The 24129-nt window shown below is 45.4% G+C and overlaps 1 protein-coding gene across 8 annotated transcripts; it reads left to right on the top strand.

Moving 5' to 3' along the window:
* The first annotated feature begins 137 nt into the window (after window positions 1-137).
* On the top strand, window positions 138-23677 carry LOC113162594 (CREB3 regulatory factor-like). 8 transcript variants are annotated; one of them, XM_026360812.1, is made up of 10 exons: window positions 138-400; window positions 5547-5619; window positions 5763-5824; window positions 5923-6051; window positions 7072-7867; window positions 11329-11502; window positions 12034-12223; window positions 15193-15266; window positions 18045-18173; window positions 18509-23677. In XM_026360812.1, exons 3-10 carry the CDS (start codon window positions 5816-5818, stop codon window positions 18622-18624), a joined length of 1617 nt encoding a protein of 538 aa, XP_026216597.1. In that variant the 5' UTR covers window positions 138-400; window positions 5547-5619; window positions 5763-5815; the 3' UTR covers window positions 18625-23677. The 8 variants fall into 8 exon arrangements, with proteins under 8 accessions (XP_026216597.1, XP_026216592.1, XP_026216591.1 ...); XM_026360807.1 differs by having other exon boundaries at window positions 5760-5824; XM_026360806.1 differs by having other exon boundaries at window positions 5734-5824.
* The last annotated feature ends 452 nt before the right edge of the window (window positions 23678-24129 follow it).

Here is a 24129-nt window from a genome sequence, read left to right as displayed (position 1 = left end):
CATGAGAGCGATGAGCTTTTATTCTCCCACCCTCTCATCTCCAAAACGGTAGGCTTGTGCTCCAATGGAGGGGAGGGAGAGACATGAGGAGGAGGAGGAGGCGATGGAGGAGGAGGAGGAGGAGGCGGCGAGGGGGGTGTTTAACAGTCCTACAACCATCTTTTCTGTCCCGTTTATCCGCCATAGAGGCCAGCTCGGTACTACTGCAAACTAACTTCCTGCATGTGGCTCTAGGTGAAACGGGATTTCTGGGCTGAGCGGCCGCTGCCCCGTCCATGGCTGCTCTTCTCCTCGCTGTGGATGGTGCGTATTAATATCATCTGGAGAGGCCGAGGCCGACATTTTACCCCGGTCCGGAGGAGCCTTAACTCCGTGGGGACATCCGAGGACACGCGATAAGGTAAAGCCCGTCTCTCAGCTTTGCGCCTACGGGCACACAAATGCGCATTTACACCGTTTGAGGAGCGAGAAGTTGTTGACAACTAGTGAAACCACAAACAGAAACATGTTTGCAGGCTTTTAACGGTCTTCTGTCATAAAAATGGCTACTTTCACATGGATTTACACACAGGAGCAGGCATGGCACAGCACCACACTTGACTTTTATATTATTAGAAATGAACCAGTTGAATTGGAAACGGGAGCTTTTTATTCCAGAGAACATTACACTCCTGTATTTATGGTGTTACATTTTAAAAACTTGGCACAGCCCCTTTTCACGATACACTACACATGCACGGATTTTTATTCTTGAGCTGCTGATTAGATTTTTCTCTTAAATAATTAAAAGTTTACAGGAATAAACCCGTATTTTAAATGTAGAACTTGCTTCGGCCTGACGTTTCCACATAGGCACCTGCAGGTGGACAAACAGCAGCCAAACTTGTTCTGTGTTTTTTTCTTTTCTATTTTAATTTTTAACAAAAACCAGAGGTCATGAAGCCAGAAAACAGACCCCATCCTCGTGTAACTGGAGCCTTAAACGCTCCAGCTGATCCACATGCTCACGAATCGGTCGTATTAACAATTAATATTGGACATCCGGTGGCACTGCCAGCTGCGCCCCATTTTTATTGTTGTCTGTGCGCTGAAAGGATCCCTGTTGTCTCGGCTGGAGACTCCGCGACGCGTGGTGCCTGCTTTTGGTAGGAATATATGCTGTAATTGTTCAAACTAAAAATGCATGAAATGTTGAGGGTTCAGTGTGAAAACGAGGAGCTGGTCTGTGTGGAAGTGCGGCTCTAAGCGAGCCGTGCCATGCGGGACACACTGCTGGCTGCCACCATGGCACCTTCCCCTTCTCCGTGCTCTGCTAATGTGTCCAGCTGTGCGGACGCACAGCACCGTCATGCTCCATCAGTTCTGATGCACGGCTCGGTTCGTGTGCATATTGAAAGGCTTTTTTTCACGCAGAGTTGTGGACGCGCACCGGGATGGACCGCGAGCGAGGCGAGGGGCGGCAGACGGGGCCACTTTGGCTCCGTCGTTACGGGAAACGGAGCTCCAAGGACACGGAGAGGAGAGACAGGGGGCGCATCCAGGTCGTTTAGGATGTTTGTTCATTTGTTCTCTTTGCTGTGAGTCAAGTTTTTTTGTTTAATTAGATGAGAAGGGGAGATTTCCCAGGCGAGACGGAGCTTTGTCCGCCGCCCAGCTTTTTGGGGCTTTAATTTGGCAAATTGGCTTCCCAGACAGACCGACGGCCAGACAGTCTCTCCTCCCTCTTCTCGCGTCTCCTCCTCGTTGTTTTCGGCCACACTCTCTGCCTCCGTACGGACTTGGGCATTGATTCACTTTTTTCTCAAACCTCTCCTCGTCTCTCCGTGCGTAACCTCCATCCATCCGTAACCGAGCGGTCCGCGATCATATTTGAGGTTTTTTTTCCTATGGAGGCCTCCAGCTGCTAAAGGTTCATTGTCTGGTCAGACCGCGCACACTGTCGTGCTCCAGATTTGCCTCATGGTGCACTGTCAGGATGACTTGCTCCCTCTCAGATGTGTTTGGCACATGTGTGGATGGCAGAAATTGTGCGTTATAATCAGCTCTAATTCTGTAATAGGCTACTTTTATTTTGAAATTTGCAACATAAAGCAAGTTTTGACTAAAAGTAATGAACCATATGGGACAGAGACTTAAAGTAGAGATTAATGGAACAAATCAGTGTAGCTGAGAAAGAACTTTTTACTATTCTGTAACTTTTAATCCCTTAGAAGAGTACAAAAAGAAATACCACTGCCTCAAACACTGTAGTACACTGTTTGAAAGTAGAAGAGCTGAGTAAATTAGTTGATTAACCGATTACTTGCTGGACAGAAAATAATCAGCATCTCCTGTAAGTTGATGAACAGTGATTTGTTGGTGGTGACACACCGAGCTCCTTATCCAGCTTCAATTTGCTTATGTGATAGTAAATTAAATATATGTGGACATGATGCTGTTGGTTGGACAGTATATTATTCAGAAAACCAGCATGTTGATCAATAATCTAGTAGTTGTTAGTCAGTCGTAGTATTAGAAACATTAAAACATGATGCAGATTCATTTGAATGCTGTGGCCTGTGTTACATAACGAGCTGAAAGGATATGGGGTCATTTTATATTTTGCATTTTCTGTGCCCACACGGTGCTCAGGATAATTACACTAATATAATAACATAAGAGTGAGCTCCAGAAGGTGAAGGAGATGTTTAAATGTCCTCTGTGGACCCAACTCTGACCAGTGTGAACGTAAACATACCGTCCAGGTTTGCTCGGTAGTGTAGTGACTCTGTATGCTACAGTTGTGTTGGCATTCTTGTTTACAAAGGACTAAATGAATCATGGGTAGAAATAAAGACAGTAGAGCCGATTGTTTTTGGTGGTTATTGACCCACGGTGGTTTGAGATGAAGTAATTTCCTTTAGTTTCCCTGTTGCCTTTCTGTGAAGTCTGCTTGTTGCTGTGTTTATGAGCACGGAGACCTTTGGACCGAGCCCTATGTTGAACCAACTCACTGTAAATGATTGCAGGGTTGTGTGAAGGCATGTCTGGCCCCTATATAAGTTGGAGCATGAACAAATATAAATAAGAATCTGTTTAGTGCATCAGTTTTACTCTGCAAATTTACCTTGTAGAAGCAGAAAATACCTAGAAGAGCGTTGTGATCAGACACGGAAGATTAAAAGAAATGCTGAAAAGTGTATCAGGGGTGAAGAATCAGCTGAAACAGTTCGAAAAGTGAAGGATTTTTATTTGTTTTTCTGATGGAACAAAGGACAAACACTCTCAATTGGCACTTGAGCAAGTTGCACTGTTGGTACATGTAAGCTACCAGCAGAAAGTGTACAGAGCTTTAACCCTTACGCAAACTCTCACGGCTGTGTCTCAAACAACGCTGCTGCTCTCAGCCGTCCTTTTTGGAAATGTCTGATGAAGATGTGAAGCCTTGGTACATTTGTAGCTTGCTGGGAGTCTTACATTCATTCCCCCAGTTTGTGATCTACTTCAAAACACTGTATGTGTCTGGTAAGTGTTTGTGTACACAGTGTGTTGGTAGCTGGCTTGCCTCGTGTGCCAAATACCAGTTTTCCATTTGGTGTGCCAAGGCAGTGTCATAACCGCCCAGCCAGCTCTCATTTCCTCATTCTTCTGTGCCTGAGGTCAATCCACGGAGAACGCGTTCTGGCATTGTTCTCGAATCTCTGAACCCGGGTCAGCGTGAGCCGCTTTCTCCTGGTTTTCCACAGGTGCTAAACAGTAGGTCTGCATTGTTCCCGCAGTGTGTGTGTGTGTGTGTGTGTGTGTGTGTGTGTGTGTGTGTGTGTGTGTGTGTGTGTGTGTGTGTGTGTGTGTGTGTGTGTGTGTGTGTGTGCGTGTGTGTGTGTGTGTGTGTAGTTAGTGTTGCTGGCTGTTTCATCATGTCGCTGTCTGAAAGCAGCTCAGGCTGATCACTAGTTTGCTCTGTAGCTACCTCGCTGCTCCTCTAAGGCACAATTGGATTTTTTGGATTCACTAATATTAAACGATGCACAGCATCGCCGCACACAGACGTTGTCTGATTGGTCCACTTTAACTCTAATGGGCGGAGTCAAAGTAGCAGGAATTCAGGAGTTTATTTCCTGTCAGCTAATCCTGTGTGAAGAGCAAACCCACACTGAAATGATCCGACTAACGGGTATTGGTTTAGTATCCAAAGCCTGTGTGTGTTATTCGTCTGCACCATAGAGCCCCAATGTTATTGAAAAACCATTAAAAACACATCAGTGACTCACTGGGTGACATGTTCCTTCATTACCACGAACACACACACACACACACTGTCGTTTATTTCCACTCGGTCCCACATACACCCCATCCTGTTGCTGCAAATACTCACTAGAGCAACAAATGTGTATAAATCCATGACTGCAAATAGACCCAAATATGTACACAAGCTGCAAAAAAAACCAAACGACAGCGAGAGCTGCTGTGCAGGAATATTACAGCGTTTGTTCTTAAAGGTATTTGTTACCTACGTTATAGTTTTTTGGTCTTTTTATGAGGTTAGTCGACGATATTCAAAGAAGGAATTCAGGCCAAACTATGAATGGTAACGACTTCTCCTTTTGTTTGTTCATTCATGACCCCGGCAGTGACGGCACAAGTCAGTACAGCTACAGTAAATTCAACTTGTCAGCTCGGCTCGACTTGCTGGCGTAGCACATTTTCCAGTTAGTTGAAAAGTCTTGAATAGCTTCCTCCTCTCCTCTCCCTTTGGCCTTTTGATTAAATTTTACATCAGAGCATTACTAAGCAAGAAAACCGTGGCTGCTTTACTCCTCCCACCGGGTTTGAACATGGGGAAAAATGTTCAACTTGAGCTCTTCTCCGTTCTCATCATCACCTTGCTCGTCTTTCTAAACTCTCTTTTTCAGCCTTTTGTAGTTTCTGTATTTCCTCTGTACAGATTGTGTAACTTTTAACAAATGAACATCAGTTCTCCTTTGATGCAGCTTGTGATAACAACAACACATGGTATGGAAATGACAAATGCTAGTTGGTAATTAGCCACATTTGAATCTACAAATGCCACAGGAACACTTTGCTGCTCTGCACGGTAAAATACAACCTTTTATCTTTTGCTTGAAAGCGTTTGTATTTGCTATTTTAAATGCTCGCTGTTGGCAGGCCTTTTCTCAGGAAGTGATATGTCCTACATTTCTGGCAGCCGGAGCAGCTGCAGCGTGTCGTTTTCATGTTGATTAAATGGATGTATTAATAGGAAAACTGGCCACAACAATAGCTGCCATATCTGAACACACATTTAATATAAGAAAAAAGGCCAAATCCCAAAAACAGAAATAAAAAAAATGTGTTAACGTGTTTTTAAAAAGCAGATTATTTCTAATGTTTGTTGGGAAACCGACACAGATTCAACACAGATACACGCTACATCTTCGAACATCTCCAGGCTCTAATGATGTGTTTACTTTCACTGTTTGGTAGCTGTGTAATTTGCGCCGTGGCCTCCGTTGAACCCATGTCTGATTATGCTTCTCTGTCCCTCCTCTCCTTTTTTTTCCCTGCAGGCTGGGAGGTTGAGAGCTGCAGAGCTGCGAAATGTGAAAGGAGCTCAGTCGCTTGACCCTCTCAGCCTTTTAGGTGAGTAACGACCTCCCGTCCTCTTCCTCTGCTGTCGTCGGCCTTTTCTGCCGTCTTTGTAATGAAATCTTCTCCTCCTCTCCCGTCTCCTCCTCGTTTGATCTTGATGTTCAGACCTGAATCTGGTTGCGTTTTTGCAGCAGAACTCACTTGAACCGACGCTGTGACCGTGACCTGACACCCACCTGCCTCTGGCATGCCTCAGGTAAAGCGGGAGCACTCTCTGAACGATACTCCTCACGGTCGTGCTGGTAGATTTTTATCTCATTTTGCTTTTGTGTATGTGTGTTTTTCCCCTCACAGCCGGGCATGAATGGGATGGAGCCTGCGTTTGGCGAGGCCTACGGGGGGCACAGGGGTCTGCTGAGCCCCTACCCTCTGGCCATGTCGCCACAAGGGGGCAGGACTGAGTACGACCAGGTGAGGCCGCAGGTGACTGACAGAACCTCAAACCTATCGCTAAATGTGACCCCAAGTAGTTGTGTACATGTATGATCTATTTTTATATTTATATTATTTTATTGTTTTATTTTTAATAAAAATGTGTTTTTTTAACTAAATCTTCTAAATTTTAAATCTTACTCATTGTACACATCTTGTAAAAAAGATTTTTTGAAAGTCATATAAAGATTGTGCCTAAAATTTGGACCCTTAGCAAAAGTCTACTTTGTAATGTTGAATAAGTGATTAATTTATATGACTAATGTTTTATTTCTGACCTTGAGAGTGAAAAGCGGGGCCCACAGTAAACACATTCCCCAGCCGCTCCTAGTTAGTTATTCCTGCCATGACTCTCTGGATACAGATGGTTAAACGGTTAATGAGGTGCCAAAAAAAAGTTAAGTGTATTCACCTGGCGTCTCCGGTAGAAATCAATCCACGAGGGCCAGGATCGGAGAAATAAAGTCCATAAAGCTTTACTGAGATGGGATTAATTCCTTTAGTGGAGGATGGGTCATTTTTAAATTTCTGCACACATGCCTTCCACTTTAATCCCATCCGGAGCTTATATCTTTGCATTGGCGTCCATCAGCTCAGTGCTGTGCAGTGTTACAGCAACATTCATTCATTTTTTTTGGAGTGTGAGCTCCACGACACGTTCTGTTCATGTGTGTGTTACAGGTAGCTCTGTCTCGGTGGGTCGACCTGTGGGTGACGTGTATTTAACGCTATCACTTTGCAGGCATCGGCCTCTTTCTTACTGTCGAAGTGCACGGCCGTTGAGAAAGAGCTGTCTCAGTTTGCAGCTGTCCGTGTTGATAATTAAATTAATGATTAATAGCTTCCTGCAACGATGAGTTTAATAACCAAGCAGCAGGGTGAATATTTTATTGCTGACCTCCCCCTGTAATATAAAGAGTCCATGCTGGCATGTGAGTGCTGTTACAAAGCAGCTTATAATCTGCGTTTTGCTAAAATCGGCCTTATTTAAATATCTCTGTCCCCTTCCAGAGCGTGCTCCTCATGCTGGGCTCCCCAGCATCACCAAGGAAACGGCCCTTTGAGTTGCTAAGCGACCTGGTGGACGACGGTGGCTTCGGTGAGGACCTGCACCCCGAGCGCTGGGATGTGTCTGCCCTGGACGAGATGGCTCGCTACACCAAGCTGGGCCTCGGGGTGGGAGGGGAGCTGCTGGCTTGCTCCGAGGAGGCCGTCCTGATGGGCCGCTGGGGGAGGAGCCGGGAGGAGCAGGAGGAGGAAGAGGAGGAGGAGAAGAGGAGGAGGAACAGACACGCAGCACCTCCCGTCACCCAGGAAGTTCAGGCCGGTGCTGCAGGGGGAGAGGAGGGGCGTATCTCTGTTGCCACGACAACAGAGAGGGAGTTATGCATCGCCGGAAAAGTGGCAGGAGGAGGACAGGATGGGGGGGTGTCAAGGGAGCGCATGGTGGAGGTGTATCAGGTGGCGCAGGAGGAAGAGGAAGTGGTGGCGGCGGCGGCGGTGGCGGCAGGTTTGGCTCTGGAGCACTGCAGCGAGGAGCACAACTACTCCCTCAGCAAGGGGGGCGCGCTGGGAACAGGCCCCAGCCACGACTCCCCGACAGAGGAGGTGAGGGTGGGGGAGGCACAGCAGGAGGTGCAGGTCAGGGAGGAGAGCCAGGCTGACACTGAACTGGACCTGGAGGAGGAGGAGCAGGAAGAGGAAGAGGAGGAGGAAGAGGAGGAGGAGGAGGAGGAGGAGGAGGAGGAGGGAACAGAGGAGACAGCGGTGGAAGCTGAACTGTCCAGCACCTCTGAAACTGAATGTGGTGAGTTCTGCTTTCAGTTTGTCTGTATCTGTGCCTGACGTGCCGGCTCATCTCGGAGTCCAGACCAGACCTCAGACCGCCTCGTCCAGAGGCGCATTAAGTCCCAGACAACAAACCGCTTCGCTAGCTCAGTTCTTCTGTTATTAAATAGTTTGGAGCCTCTTTGTGGATTCTAATCCCATCTGTAACAGCCCCGCTGCTGTTGTCTCTGATTTGAGATGGGTGGGTGTGGGTGTGGGGGGTGTGGGGGGGGATGTGGTTGACAGAGTTAAACAGGGTGTGAAAGTTGATACTGATTGTTAAACAAGTGTCGCAGCAGAACCAGCTTTTTATGCAGCTTCAAAAGCAAAACAAACGCGGCGTTGGGCCGGTGGCTCAACAACTCATTATTTCTTCACTCGTCGTTTATCTCCCGTACACACAGATACTGAACGTGCACAGTAGCTGAACGAGCTGCTGTTTTGACAGCTGCTTTGATAAATTAGCTTCTTTCGCCTGTTTTTATGTTGCGGTAAACAGAGTATTCTCGGGTCTCGGACTGCTGGTGGTTCCAAACAAGACATCTGAACCCTCACTTTGAGCTCTGGAAAACATTTTCAAGGCATCAGCTGCACACAGTCTGCTGCACTGGGGCCGTAGCTTTGACCTTTGTCCTCCTTTCTTACCGCGCAGTCACACGCTGCGACGGCATTCGTTGCATTTATGTTTTGATTGCGAGTCAAAGCTGGAGGATGTTAAACAAATATAAGCCGACTTATCTTCTTCACTAACATTTTATTCATTCAGAGATGTTTGTTTTCACAGCCTGCACGTGTCCATGACTCACAGCTTGTACCGCACACTGGAACACGCAGTCATTTGCAGACATGCCTTCATATACGTTACGCTGTTGAGGTCAAACTGAACTGTTCATTACAAGCAGGTCATAAAGACAAATTACACAACTGGAGACAAACAAAACAAACTTCTCCATCTTTCTGACTACATCGCCCACATTTGCACATGTTCATGTGAAGTTGGGGACGTAGCTGCTGCAGTCAGCTCAGGGTTCTGGGTGTTTTACTACCTGGAGGGGTATGTGCTCTTCTATCACTACATGTTCTTAGAGTCACTAATTTGGCAACTTTTGATGAATAAAATAAACAATTTCCAGACTTGGGACCTAAATATTTATACAAACACTGGTTATGCACAGGCTGCACAATGCACTACATTTATTTTAGTAATGGAAATGCTCAGAAATGTTTAATGTCACTCCAAATTCAGCCGTGCATAAAAATAGCCACGGAGCCAGAAAGTGATTGAATGCATGATTTATTTTTTCATACCAGGAACTGCAGGATTTCATAAGAAAATGGTCACAGTGGTGAGAAATCCTCGAAGAATTGGAAAACTTACTGCTCGATTTGTGACGTTGCTCCACTTTGCGGTTATTTAAAGGTGTATTCTGTTGTTTTTTTAACAGGTCTGTTGGTTGCAAACCTTTAAAAGACGTCTGCTTTATAGCCTGGGCCTGAGTTTGAATGATTTATCAGCCGTGGGCGCCCTAATGAAAGATGCATTATGGGATTTGTGGAGAATAACTTCTCCTCACTAACATACCGACAGGTGAAAGGACTCCGCTGTAGGCTTCTTGTTATGTAGGCTGATTCTGACCATTAGCACATTAAAGCAGCGTAACCCCACAGTAATGAACTGGAGCCTGTTGAGTATCAGAGCATCAGCTAAAACCTTAAACATCAGACATGATTTCATGTGCACAGCATGAAATCTAAACATGTATATTAGATAACACACATGGAAGCTGTCTTGTCTTCAGATTACCATCTTTTCCCAGGCTCTTTCTGGCTCTGATCGTCCTGGCATTATATAAATAAATCTCAGGCGTCTTGTTGCAAGGTAATGGAGAGGTCGCCGCCTCGCTCTCAAAGAGTCGTCTGGGTCGTATTTCGACTGTCGCTCTGCATTGTTGTGGAGCCGTGTCCCTGTGAGTGTGTGTGTGTCCTTTAGAGCTGATCCTATATGAGGTTATGGCTGCTGCAGAGAGCTGTGATGCATTCGTATGTATGTTGAGTTTAGGAGACAGGAGATGGGGTGCTGGTTTGTGAAACAGTGGAGTGAGAGATCGAGTTGAAGGGAGGGTGCAAACAATGGCGCTGTCTGCAGACCGGACCAGATGACAAGATGTTACATAAGCCGTGTGTGTGTGTGTGTGTGTGTGTTTGTTTGTGTGTGTGTAGACTGACCACTGCCTAATGGCCGAGTAGGACTTCATGCTTATTAACTTGGAGACTGATTTAGTCCTGCTCCAAACGACTGTTTTCCTTATGTCAGCACGTTATTGTTTTTATATTTTTGAACCCGGCTCTGGTGGATTTGAAGACGCGTCTCTTCCGTCCTCCTACCGGCGGAGCTTTTGCATGTTGTATTATTTATGATGGCATTATTTATGGCTGTGCACGCCTGAGGCTAATCTTCTCTGACGTCTGTGCGCTCATGTAGGTGTCTGCCTCTGAAACAGCATACATACATGCAGTTATAGCTGGATGGTGGCTTTGTTATTAGGACATACAGCATGTGTTTGTGGATTAGGGTTCACAGCACGATTTCATACCAGTCAAACGCAAACATCAATACCTGTCAGTTGTGATTAGAGTTCCTCTGTCACATTAAGATCCAGGATGTTTCCCCTCTATTAAACGTCTTATGTTTGCCTGTCAGTGTTGTCCACCTCCGTAGAAATGGATGAGGTTCAGTTTCATTCGTAATACAATAATAAACAGGCCTGTCTTTGGACCATTGCATCACTGGTTGATTATGGTTAACTCCAAACCTCAAGTGATTCTGATGCAACATCTGAATCAAATTTCCATTAGTGTTTATTATTTCCTAATTAGAAATGGAGATTAATGGAATATTTTGGTCTCCAAATGCTAAGTTTCAACAAAGTAGTGAGAAACTGAGAATTGTGGCACTTAAACAGAGAATCTTGTTACAGTTCCATCAGAATATCTCTGATGTGACCACTCGATGCGATATCTCAGCAGTTACATACATAGTCACATGTAACTCGATGCCGTGTGCTTCACAGTGACATCGAACAGATAAGATCAGACGACATCAGAGAAATGGAGCAAAGGGGAAGCTATCATTTGTAAAGATCAACACAGTAAAGCTTTTCTGAGAACAGGCAAGTCACGAGGTCGGGTCACAGACATGCAAAAGTTTGAGATGTTTGTTGGGCCAGAGTGAAATATCTCAACTCAGTGAGCATTAAAGTGTCGTATGGAGGTTCATGGTTATCGGAGAATGAAGATGATGCAAATGATTTGCCACCAAACTTTACCCCACTGGTGGTAAACATCCAAAGATTGAAGTTTACCCACCAAGTGTTTTTCATGAACTTTTAAATGAATCACCTGCAGTTTAACACGTTTGCTTGTGTGTGTTTGTGCCTCCAGAGGTGGAGGCGGAGCCAGCGAGGCAGCCAGGTGAGCGCCCCTCAAAGCGTCGCTGTTTCTGGGAGTACAGGCGCGCTCGAGAGTCGTCCACCAAGAAGAAGCTGGGAGGAGACGTCCACTGGTCTCTGTCCTGGAGCTCCAGCACTCTACCCAGCACACTGTACCGCAGAGAGGGTGAGAACACGGCAGCACTGATCATATAATACACTGATTGATCGGTGCTGAAAGTGGGAAGATCCTCTGACCGAGAGCCTTTTAGCTGCAGGAGTTAAAACACTCAGTGTGCAGCTCGACGTGTCCCATTTCTTCTTTTCTCATGTGACACCAGTCATTTCGGGACCCCCGGGCACGTGTCCTACATGCGACTTGTATGTTAAAATAATGAGAAGTGAATCTTACGTGAGGCCGAACTGTGCTGCATTTAGATCCTTCACAACTGATCTGATCCAATGCAACAAAATCAAACTACCGCCTCCAGTTTAGCAACAGTCCACATGTCTCAGTATTCTGTAACTTTTGTTGTATTGCTGCTGTAACAGAGGCCATTTTTCAATGTATACTGGACTACATCTAGTTCTTGCAGGTGGATTTGAATGTTTGGCTGCACGGCGTTAATTCTCTGTTGGGTTTATCACTGTTGAAGTAAAAACCACTGCAGGACTTGTGCAGACAGGTATCGAGTTAATTCTTTCATCCTTTGTTCAGGCAAGAAAGGGCGCCGCAAAGCTCGCAAGACAGACGCCAGCGACCTGACTCCGAACCCGCAGAAGCTCCACAACATCGGAGAGCAGCTGCAGAAGCTCAACGCCGCCATCGACGGCATGGGTCCGGTCAACGACCTGCCCGCCGTGGCTCGAGCCCGCTCCCGCAAGGAGAAGAACAAGCTAGCATCCAGGTACGTGACTTTACTCGCTGCCCTCCCACATTGTCTGCACCGAGTCAGAGCCCCGGAGACTATTAGTATGGATTTATCAGGCGTGAGTGGGCATTTTGAGATGTTTTCAGCGTTTGAAATCATTTCCAGAAAAAGTGGAAGATGAGAATCCTGCAGGGCTCTGTGGTTCAGTATCCCGAGTCTTTAGCCTTATCGACACCAGTCTACAACTATGTTGTGCATTTAGTTGGTTGACCTCTAATACTATTTCTGGAGGACATAAAGAGAAAAATACACAGAAAGAGCATCTAATCTCTGTGGAATTAAAGTTCAGTTTAAATAGAAATGTAAAAAAATATACAGAAATGGATCTTATTTCCACTATTTCTATTTTGATGTGTCAGAAAACGTTTGATTTGAGTTGAGTGGAACTCGGTGAACCATCCAGAAGATGACCTTTAAAAACCAATTCTCTGAGGAAGCTGTCATAAAAAGCTTCACACACTGTAAACATTAAAAGATGTCCTTGAGAATTATATGACGTTGGCAGCACAAATAAATTTGAAAATGTAATTTGCTTTTGAGCGGATTGAATTTATTAACGTTGGAAATAATCACGAAAGAATAAGTGAAGGAAGGAAGGAAGGAAAAAATCAGAGGAGACGAGATGTAGGGAAGCAGAATGAAAGACTGAATAGGAGGAAATCGGGGCAGGATAGAGGAGGCACACAAGGAGTTAGAGGAGGTTCATATAAAGTTCATTTGTGGAAGGAGGGAGGGGAGAATTTGTAGGAAGGGACGTTATTACAGGCAGTTTAAAGAGGAGGGGGCCTCTGGGAATATGTTATTGTCCCAAACATACATAAAACACGGCGTAAACACAGCATCAGATAGAAAAACTGAAAGAGAAAGAGGTAGTGAGGAGGAGCAGAGGAGGAAGTTTCCAGTCGCCTTTGTGTCCTCAGTGCTGCACTGTCACAGAGTTCATGTTTTAATTTAATATGCAGGAATTTGGCCTGCGAAGATTCGCTTCTTTTGTGCTGTCATACTTGTGGCTGACTGAGACCAGGTCACAGTGAGATTATCATGACCGCCTCCAGACCTTCCGTCTCATTCATTTCCCGATTGTGTCAAAAACAACCCACCCGGGGTGTTCGGGCGGCGTAGAGGAAAAACACTCGCCCCGTTCTCAGCAGCGGTGCCTCCGGCTGGGTTGGATGCTAACACAGTTCGCGATGGAAAGACTCTGTCCTCGCCACTGACCCACTAATTAGTCGTTCTGGAACACTGTGTCATTTTGGACGATACCGGGAGCTGCGAGAGGAGATTTACATTGGTTTCATCTGTGTGTTGGACACAAAGGCCGCTTCAAGAAATGTTTTTCTTCACATTGGAAACAGTTCAGCTGTTTCTCGTGTTTTTATTTAACCCAGTTTAACTTGAAGTTGGTGCAAACTCGCACCTCAAGCAGCTCAAAAGCTTTTACATTTATACATCACACAGACTGCGGCTTCTTCCCACAGTCCAAAGACGTGCAGATAGGTTAATGGGGGACTCTAAGGCCGAGTTAACATGGGCACAGCTTTTCCAACTGACAAATGGGATTTAGTGCCAATGCACATTGAGTCTCGACAGCGCTGAGCTCTGATGGATTGGTACTAATTGGCCGACACTATCATATCACTGCCATCTCAATTTAATTAACTCTGCTCTTCTTGAGAATAATTAGCTTCACAGAAGAGATGCTACATGGTTTGAAGTAGCATCAATTTTATATTTTCTCAAAATGTTTCCATAAAATAGAAGCATTTTGTCAAGTCGTTTGGTTCTAATGGTTCAGAGACTGAAACCACAACACAGACACGGAAAACAGCTCCCTGATGTCCAGAAAACCGACACAGTATCAGTGGAAATCTGATATTTGTTGTTGTAATGCGACCTATCATTTACCTTTTAGTACGCAGGGAAAGTAACATCGTGTCCGGCGTAGTGAGCTGTCTCAGCACCGAGTGTCGGTGATCTGCGAGGCGTTCAGGGACACTGGGATTGAAGTCGTTACACCCGTATGAAATGGCCTCTTCTAAAATGTCTTCACTACAGCACTTTACCCTGCTGTACGCCTTCTCACGATGCTATCTGTTGCTAGGATTGACCTCAAAAACAGAGATTCTACAGTTAATCCTCTGCGGTTATTTTCCAAGCACATCCACATACCGGAGGCTTTTATTTTGGTGAATGTGTTTTTCCTGTCTTCAGGCAGCCACAGGTTTTCTCATTCAGCACTGCATGCATCAGAATGGACAATCATGTCTAATTTAGGGGACTATTTGGGTATTGCAATAGGAGCAGTTTAACAATTATACATGAATGTTGCATTTAGCAGCTGCACGGTACGAAGGGAAACACTTTTCCTAATTTAAAAACCTGTGGTACATGTCGGAACGTCCTCTATACTCTGTCAGCACCATCCCCACAATGATTAGGAACAGATAAATTGTTGTATAGTCCTCTACATCCTCCTCAAACCAGCAGGGACAGTCGCACCAAAGGAAAAAACAACATTTCAGCATGCAGAGACACACGCAGGATTCTGTCCAACCGTACTGGCCTGGCTGCAACTATTTTGTGCTCTAAAGTTTCACTTAGCTGACTCACAGCTGCAGGAATATGAAATCCTCTGTACGCTGCAGATAATAATCCCACTGAGACACATTAATATTTGAGATGCATCGATTGATTCATTCTCCCTACACCAAACCACACCAAATGTGTCTTTTCAGAATCCTGGTGTCAAATGGTGCTCGGATGAGCGGAGGGGTCGGGTTTTCACTCGATCTCCCTCACAATTTGGAAATGCATCCTCCACTCATCGCACTCCAGCTGCTCTCAGCGTGAGCCAGCTGACTCCGTAACAGGATCATGTACGGGAATACTAGAGCAGAGTTTCCCGTTCCAGAGAATGACAGTGATTTCTTTTCCTCTGTTTCCAGGGCCTGCCGGCTGAAGAAGAAGGCCCAGCACGAAGCCAACAAGATCAAGCTGTGGGGGCTCAACCAGGAATATGGTTGGTACCTCGGACTGGACATTTTGCTTTTAAATTACCTGAACATTTCTCTCATTACTCTGTTTACTGTATGTTTTCTTTGTCTGCAGCACATTATATTTCACATATTACATCAGAATCGGTTATTATTAGACTTAAAGGGTATTACATGAAATGATCACGTGACTGCTCTGCACAGCGAACGCCACGTTGGAAGGAAAAAACAAATCCCTGTCATCTTGAGCAGTGGCATCTCTTACTTTGCCTTTTTCAAAGTTTATTGTTGTAACCAGATCTTCCAGTTCAGGTCAGCCGCTCCTGCAGCGATATCCCATTTGCCCTGAGAGGATTAGTCATTCGAGACTTTGAACTTGATGTTAACTTTGATTGAAAACAACCAGATTTTAAAATAAAGACGCCAGCATTGTTTACAGAAGCAGCCTAATTCAGGAGGGGATTATATTTCAGGAGCAGTGTCTTATGCAACCGTCTCGGTTGGTTTCATATCTGCTAACCAACATCTTGGACAACCCCGATCACTAAACAATAACAGTATCTGTCTGTATTTTCTCTGTTTGCTCTCAGAAGCATTTTCCATTGTCACAGTGTTTTTATATTTGCAGCACTTTTCTGTATTTAGTTGTGTTCTTGACACTTTGCCCGTGTCACTGGTTCGAGGGAGCTCCTACAATAAAGTCATGGAAACGTAATAATCATAATAACAGACGTACGGAGGAGCAATAAAAACTAAACGGATAAAAGAAATGATGGTGACAGATTGGCCCAAGTCCAAACTTTTTATTAGTGCGTTCCTGAGAAAACAGCTGCGAGTTAGAGGACGTGATGTCACACAGGAGTGTATGGATTATAAAAGCTGGGACATTTAAACTACTAAAAGAAGCTTGAAAGGAATTCTAAAATCTTCAAACCTGTTTTTACGACTTGATTTTTCAGTTTTCATTTGTTGTGTTTCGCTGTTTATTGAAAAATGTGATCAAACGTCCAGTGAATTCGACCGATGCTGCTTAATTCAGCTGCTGAAATGATTATAGTTATTATAGTTGATTTGTTGAGTGTGTTCTGCAAAAATGTGGCTTTGCCAGTGAAGTTAGAAGCTTAATGTCCGACGCCGCTGCAGGACAGTGAAGCTGACATTCAGAATAAAATACACATCAGCTGCAGATGAGTGAGAACCATTTGAAGATGCCCTGTTTGAGAGGTGAGGTCACGGCAGGAAGCAAATATCCAGCTGAACAATGAGCACATGAACGCAGTGAAACGTGAGAAGGGTGACTTCACCTTATTACTGATAATCACCACCTCTGCTGCCAAATCTCGGCCCCGACCCTGCGCGCTGCCTCCTCTTAATCTGCTTCAGTCCACCCTCTTTGAGTTCATCCCACTTCCCTTTGTGAGTTTTTTTTTTCTAATCATCCCATTTTTAAAAGATTCCACTCATTCCTGGTCCCGGTCGGCTCTGTCATTGCTTTATTTGGGGCTCCTGTGAATTTTTCTCATCCTGGCAGGAAGCCAAAGCACACATGGCTTAACGTCACACATCCGCTCACTTCCTTTTTCTCTCTCCTCTCCTCCTGTGACTCGTTTATTTGTTTTTAATTCTTTACCTTTTTACTTGCTCTCTCCATTCTCTCTCTCTCTCTCTGCTTATCACTGTAATTTGCATGTATACAAAACACGCTTTATATGCTTAGTCGCGGATTCAATAGGAAACTTCAAACAAGTGGCACCGCGCCAGCGCCGGGAAGCCTCCTGACTCCAGTTACAGTGTGTGTGAGAGAGTTCAGGAAAAAAAAACGGGGAGATGGTCAGATGAGCTCGTAGACATTCGCCCACCCACGCACTCCCTGCTGAGGCGAGCGCTGGGCAGCAGACGAATCAGATCCACACTAGAATAATGTTCTCTGACAGGAGGAGGTGTGATGGCACCATCGGGTCACGTGACCTCACAGGAGGAGAGAGAATGAGAGAAGGCGCTGACCGTCAGCCGGCAGAGTGGGAGGCCTCAAAATAACCAGCTGATCTGAACCTGAGCTCAAAATAATGGAATGATAACTTGAATGCAGCTTTTTTTTCCTTTAACCATTATTTAGCCAGATAATCAGTGATGTTTTTACAGGAACACCCGACACGTTAACACCCAGTCTGATGTGTTGGCCACTGGAGCAGTAGTAATGGTAGTAATTAGGAAGGGAAAGTACTGCTTTCACTTTCACCCACCTAAATTGGTCACGAGCCCACTTGTCGAACCTTCAGGTCACCATTTGGTTTTATTTCACTTTCACTTTTTTAATCTTCATCGTGACTTGTTTACTTCCCGCTTCTCCGTCCTCAGACGTTTGGAAATGTGTTCTTGATTCTCAGGAAACTAAATGCTGCACTTCCAATCAATGTGCGTTGGCTACAGTGATGGTATTAACATGTTCTGGGGTTTTCTGTTTTGCTTTAGCAGCTTTGTTGTGCAGCTGCTTTGTGTTAAGACGTCATTAAACGCCGATCTGCTTGACAAAAAAAGGATTAACAAGAAAAAACTGTTAACATTCTTTAAATTGACGTATTTAAAACATGGTGTTGGTGGTATTACACAGATACCAGAACATTTCAGTACATGCCCGACGCTGCATGGACTCAGCTTGTAGTACCACACTGCTGCTGTGGAGGTCGTGCCCCCAAACTTTCATGTGCAGAAAACACTTTGCAGCGTCGGCTTTCTGACCTCTACTGCTGATTTCTATTAAAAAACAGTAGATATATAGTTTTTATTTTATTCTTTGCTGCTAGAAAACCTGCTGGGGGCTCTGCTGCGGATTAAAGAGGTGATCAGGCAGCGGGTGGAGAGCAGTGAGGAAGAGGATACAGATGAACGAGGGATGACCCAACGCCTGGAGGACATCCTCCGAGAGTCCAGCGGTGAGAAACCCACACACACACTTAATAAATATTTCATTTTATTTACTAAAAAGATGCAGTTTTCCTTGAACAACTCACTGTTGTGTGATGAAATAATAGCTAACCATGTTAACACTGAGAACAAGAAGTTCAAATGATCTGTAGTAAAAAGCAGCCAGTAGACAAAAGCACTTTCACATTAGGTGCCGTTGCAGAGGTTACAGCGTGTTTCGGTTCCTCTACCTGAGCTATTTTATAAATTCTGCCACATTCATTCTCACATTTTGGTTTGTTTTTCTTGTAAGATGCTGTTTACATTCATCACATCACACGGTTTATCTCCATGATACCTTCAGGTCCTTTAGTTGCCGGGCGGACCAAAGACTTTGTGCAGAGGATTTTGGCGGCCAGCGCGGGGGGTCCGAACAAGCGCAAAGAGTCCCCGCAGGGAGGAGATGAGGCGGCGGGGTAAATCCACCCTGTTTCCCTCCCGCCCTCCTTTCTCCCTCTTCCTCATCCCTCCCACCCAACCTGACCTGACCAAACTCCTCTTCACTGCCTCCACTCTCACTGTGTAAAAGTAAGAGCAGAGAGGTGAAGCAGAGGTGGAGAGGCTGGGGAGAAGAAGAAGAGGAGGAGGAGGAGGAAGTAGTCTAAACAAAATGGGAGTAAATTGCCACCCTGTTCCCAGTTCTCTCCAAACAGCAGCCGACTTCACCGCTCTGTCTCTGCAGGCTGCACCACAACCACCACCAGGCCGGAGCTGCTGCTGACGTCTCTGTATTCTGTGTTCTGTCTGTCTGTCTGTCTGTGTGTGTGGTGCGCGTGCGTGCGTGCGTGCGTGCGTGCGTGCGTGTGTGTGTGCGTGCGTGTGTTTGACATGTAATATACCGTATGAGCGTGTATAGTGTTCCTCTCTCCCTCTCTGTGTGGTATTTGTATCCCATTGTGCCTATGAATAGACATTGCACTGTTTTGTAGATGGTCGTAGTTGTCGGCAGGGGACCAGTAGTGAGCTGAGGGCGCGGGGGCATTTGAGGATAGAGGAAGCGCTAAAATAAGGAAATGGGAGGAGCCCAGGCCAGAAAAACAAAGAAATGGGTGTGTGTGTGTCAGTGTGTGTGTGTGTGTTGTGTTGTTGTTTTTTTTTTTTTGGCTGGGCTCCTGTAGAAGCACTGCATACCATTCAGATTGCATCGGTTTCTGAAACGTCAGTAAGTGTGACACACAGCGAATGATGGAGACCTGATGGCCGACCACCTGTTAACGAAAACAATAGACTTTTTATCGTGGAGCTTTAACAACCCCCCACCCCTCCCCCCCGGCTCTTCTTTAACATCTTTTTCACCCCCTCAAACGTAAGCAAAACTCAAAACGAAACAGAAAGCTGCACCTTAATTCCAACTGACCAAAGAAAACTGCTGAACCACTCAGACACCAGAACCTCTCACTGCTTGAGATGCTGCCAACCATTAACACATCCTTTTGTTTTTGGGACGTGAGAGATAAAGTGACTGAAATCTTTTGGTTGTTGTCATGTTTACCGTCATGCATCCTTAAAGGATGACATTACTGAATGCACTGTAACTCCCTTCGCCTAAATGCACTACGATGGTGGATCTGAGAGACCGTGGTGTGACTGACGGCTCTGCAGCCTGGTGCTCCTTCAGCTTATCTGCAGTGGCTTTATTTTTACCCACAAAAAGGGAAGTGTCCTCAATGCCTTCCCCAAGCCCTCTCCTCAACCCCTGACCTTATTATGTAGCGCACCTTCTTGAATTGCAATGACAAATAGAGAAAACACTTGTAGATCTAGGAAGCAAATAAGTTTAATTTGTTTTTTTATTGTTATTATTATTATTATTATTATTATTATTAATATTATTTTGTTATTTGACGATGCCACAGCCCACAAAGTGGGAGTCAGTCTTGAGAGTTTTGAATTCTGCCTTTCTTCTGTGGTCGTTGCTGAAGCTGTAGACCAACCTGTCCAATGTCTCTAAATGTTGTTGGACACAAAAAAAAAAAAAAAAGTCAATGACCCTTTGAATTGCACTGTGGTAAGAGCAACTAAGCACCTTCGAGCTTCAGGCTTCAGACAAAAAAGACTCTTGACACCTTTTTTTTAAAGACATATTGGTTGAGAGACTTATTGCGGCGGTCGGCGCTTCGTGACCGACCGGTGGTCTCGGTTTGTTCCAGTATGGTGCTACTGTATGATGACAAAACAAAAAGCAATGCAAACCTGAGCGGCGGCATCAGGCAGTAACTGCTGACTGGGTTTTGGCCTGCGAGCACGTACGGTTGTTAATGGGCAGTTTGTTTGCATAATGACGCCTTTCTGAAGTGCCTGGAGCTTAAAGCCACAGGGACCTGTGTTATTATGCCTGATCTTGAACCCTATTACTAGGTAAAACCTAACATGACTACTGCTCCGAGCTTGGCCTCACTTGACTTTGCTTAGAAGAGGAAAACGGCTGCAGGCTTGTGTACGGTACTGTCACACATTCAGCCACATAAGGCAACCAAAATATTTCTGTTTATGTGGGAATGTAACTGGCTCTGGTTTCATCTCTGGGAAGGATAAGGTAGAGGAGTGGCTGGTAGCTTTGTTTTTCAACCTTGACTGGCTCCTGTCTGGGCTGCGTTCCAAAGCTGCTGTTCTATAACACACTGTTCCCCTCCTATGGAAACTCCATTTCCTGTCTCAACCAACAGCAAAGCAGTTAAACTCTTCACCTCGTGGACGTCTCACTCGTGGTCATTTTCAAAGCTGTAGAAACTGTACACAGCAGTGTAGGGCTGTTCCTCTTTCAGTTTCTGGAGCCTCGCTCGTGTTCCTATGACTGGTTAACTGTACTGTCAACAAAGGATTCCTGTTCAGGTGGAAAGAGTCTGTGCAAAGACTCGCAGTTGGTGGATTTGTGAGATCAAATGCAGCAGCAGCATCGCTCACGTTTCGTTTTACAGTTAAAAAATGAGCGCTGATCTAGGACAAAGTTATTGAGGCCAGTAGAGGAAAACTCTCAGGCTGTTTGGTTGGAGGTGCACTTTGCACTCATTCTCCTGCTGAGAAGTGCATTCCTCCCTCCTCCCTCTTTCTCTCAAGGCTGCCAGCAGAGTCACAGGATCTCCTGTTGGCAGCGTGCAGCTTCCTTCACATGCCCTTGCTCAACAACAAACAAAAAAAGAGAGACAATGGCAACGACTGTGCAAATTAAACATGTTCACTCTGTCACGTGAGCACAAGGTGGTGGAGTTTAGTGGAGATGTTTGTCCCACGGCAACAAAAGTGACTACACCTCTGCTTATGATCACTTCATATTAAAGCTACAGTGTCATTGTTTAAATATTTTTACAACAAATCGGCTCCAAAACTTACTAAATATGGAGCAGTGCTGTTGAAGCCTGCTGTGAATCAGCAGCACAACGCTGAGATATTCGCTGCTAAATGCTTTTGAGTGAGGCTCTCTCTTCTAACCAATCAGAGAATGAGTTATTCCTGCTTTATTAGTCTGTTTATTATAAGTATGTGAAGTGAAGTGTAGCAGGGAGGAGCAGAGCGCTAGCTTGAGTTCTATATTGCGGCTTGTAAGTAAATTACAAATCCTGTCACTAGTGGAGGTTTAATAGTTCTGGGCATGAGCAACGAAAGACTTGCAACAAATCTGTGGAGAGATGTTCAGGCTCTATTCACAGATGACTTTAGTTCAGCTCCTCTCTGGTGGAGGGGTTTTGTTGCTCTGCTTCCTACTCTGAAATACTGCATGTCAAGCTGTACCACTAGATTCAGGTCAGAGGACAGACTCGCTTCAACAGTGTCCTACAGTACGTAGGAAATCAAAAGTTGCAGCGATTCCAGGTGTTCTCACTTCTGCTGCATTGAGTTTGTCCTGTCATCTATAAAACCCAATGGTTTTTAATTCTAAACAAACTATATGCCCTGACATGAAATAACACACATACTATGAGGTAGTTCCACTTTGAATCATTTAACTCTGTGATGATCTTACACAGAGGTGCAGCCAGTTTGGTTGTGCAGGTGGAGACGACTTCTGTTTGATTTATACAAATGCAACAGGATTGAAACACTAAATTCCTTCTACAGATCGAACAGCAAACTAACGGCAGATTGGACACCCCTAGTCGGCCCGTATTGTGGAATATGCCTTTAAGTGTAAAGCTCTCATGGGGAGTGGCCTATCTTGGCAAGGCCACCTGTCTCTGTTCACATTCCTGAATCAGTTTCCCAGAAAGGTTCTGTGTGTGTGTACTCAGCAGCAGGAGGCAGATACAGAATGTGAGGTGGGGGCGACTCGAATGACCCAGAAGATGTTTTCTGTTTGGTCACGTTTCCATCACGGCCCGTCGCTGTGAGCTCACACAGGGTCAAACAGGGTTAGAAGAAATGCAGAGCAGATCCTCCGTCTTAGCTCTGACCTCATACGAACTGTGACTTTGCAAAAACTGGCAGATTGTTATCCGAGTTACTTCCTCAGTGGATGTCGCCATCTGGCAGAGGCAGAGAGAAGTTAACAGTGCTGAGGCTTCTCGTGAGAAGGTTTGAGGATGGAAAGAGTTTCTGTCTTTGCAGAAAGACGGAGTCAGCTCAGTTCATCAGACTCACAGGGGACTGGTGGAGCTGCTAATGAAGAAACCAGTTTAATTACCTAACTCGAGTCTGTTCTGGCCACTTCAGTGGGAGACGTCCTCGGTGGGTCGACCGGCTTGAACAACCGGCCTAATAGCTCAGATGAATGGAGTCAAAGACCTCAGTGTCCACGTTGTCTCCTGGCTCTGCTGGAGCTGCTCACTCAGCTCTCGTTAGACCGGCCTGTTGTCTCGGCTCTGGAGCCTGAACTTCACTTCTGAATGTATCTGTGTCTGTTGACAGTTGAAATTAATTTAGAGCTGCAGCATCTAACATGTATGAAGTGGAGAAGCCTCCACAGGCCACACGTCCTCTTCTAAAGCCTTTTGAGCACTTATGTTTGTTGACTGGTCAAGTTTGTAGATTCTTATTTATTGTAATTTCATGATGGTTAAAACCTGACAGGACGGACTGTAGCAGAGCGTAACAGAGCAGGGACTGGTAGAGCTTAGCAGAAAAAGGACTCATTTCAAGTTTAGAGCTACACGCTAACTTCCTCCCAGAGGTTGAATATTGTTTTACTTTTATCAACTAGAGTTGATATCTGAAATATGACTGAAGAACATATAGAAAATCAACTATTTTAATAGTCACATGTCATTTTACAGGTGAAAACACCAAACGTTCACTTATTCTGAGTCAGGATTTGCTGCTTTTCTCATGTGATTATTGGAAATTGAATCCGTTTGTATTTAAAATCAGAATTTGTGATGGACATTTTTACTATTTTCTAGTTTTTGCTACATGCAGCCTTCGATTGTTGAAGATCTGAGGTTTACCAGCTGCTTGTGTTGCCCAGAGACATTTCTCTCCATTTGTGCCAGTGTTAAAATGGTTTAAGTGTCTCTGCTTGAACAAACTAAATCCAAGTAGTGTCAGAAACTGTTTGCTTCCCTCCGTCACCACCTTTCATGTGACTTCAGAGGGGTTTTGGAGCAGGCGTCCAGCAGGTTAAATAGACCCATCAGTAAGCCTACACTGGTGGGACGCTGTCGACCTCCAGGTGCCCGTCCCCGCTCCGCTCCAGCGCTCACATTGTCGGAGACGCTCAGGCTTCTCTGGTTTCAAAGGCGGCGGGCCTGTGGGCAGAGGAGGCCGGGGCAAACGGCACTTAGCCAGGCTCTCTGAGAAGTTCATCCGAAACCTTTGGATCCCCTCCACCACCTCCACCTCCACCTCCTGTCACACTCTGACAGCTGCTGAGGAGGCTGTGGTCGCTGCTGCCCACGGCCGAGGCCTCTGTCTTGAGGCCTCCTCTATTTTATCACTGACCTGGAAACCTCCATCTGGGAGGGAGCCAGATGGGGGAAGGTGTCAGACCAGCGG

This window comes from Anabas testudineus, chromosome 1 (assembly GCF_900324465.2).
Source record: "Anabas testudineus chromosome 1, fAnaTes1.2, whole genome shotgun sequence".
In the NCBI taxonomy this organism is placed as follows: Eukaryota; Metazoa; Chordata; class Actinopteri; order Anabantiformes; family Anabantidae; genus Anabas; species Anabas testudineus.
This window is presented reverse-complemented; position numbering and strand designations above follow the sequence as displayed.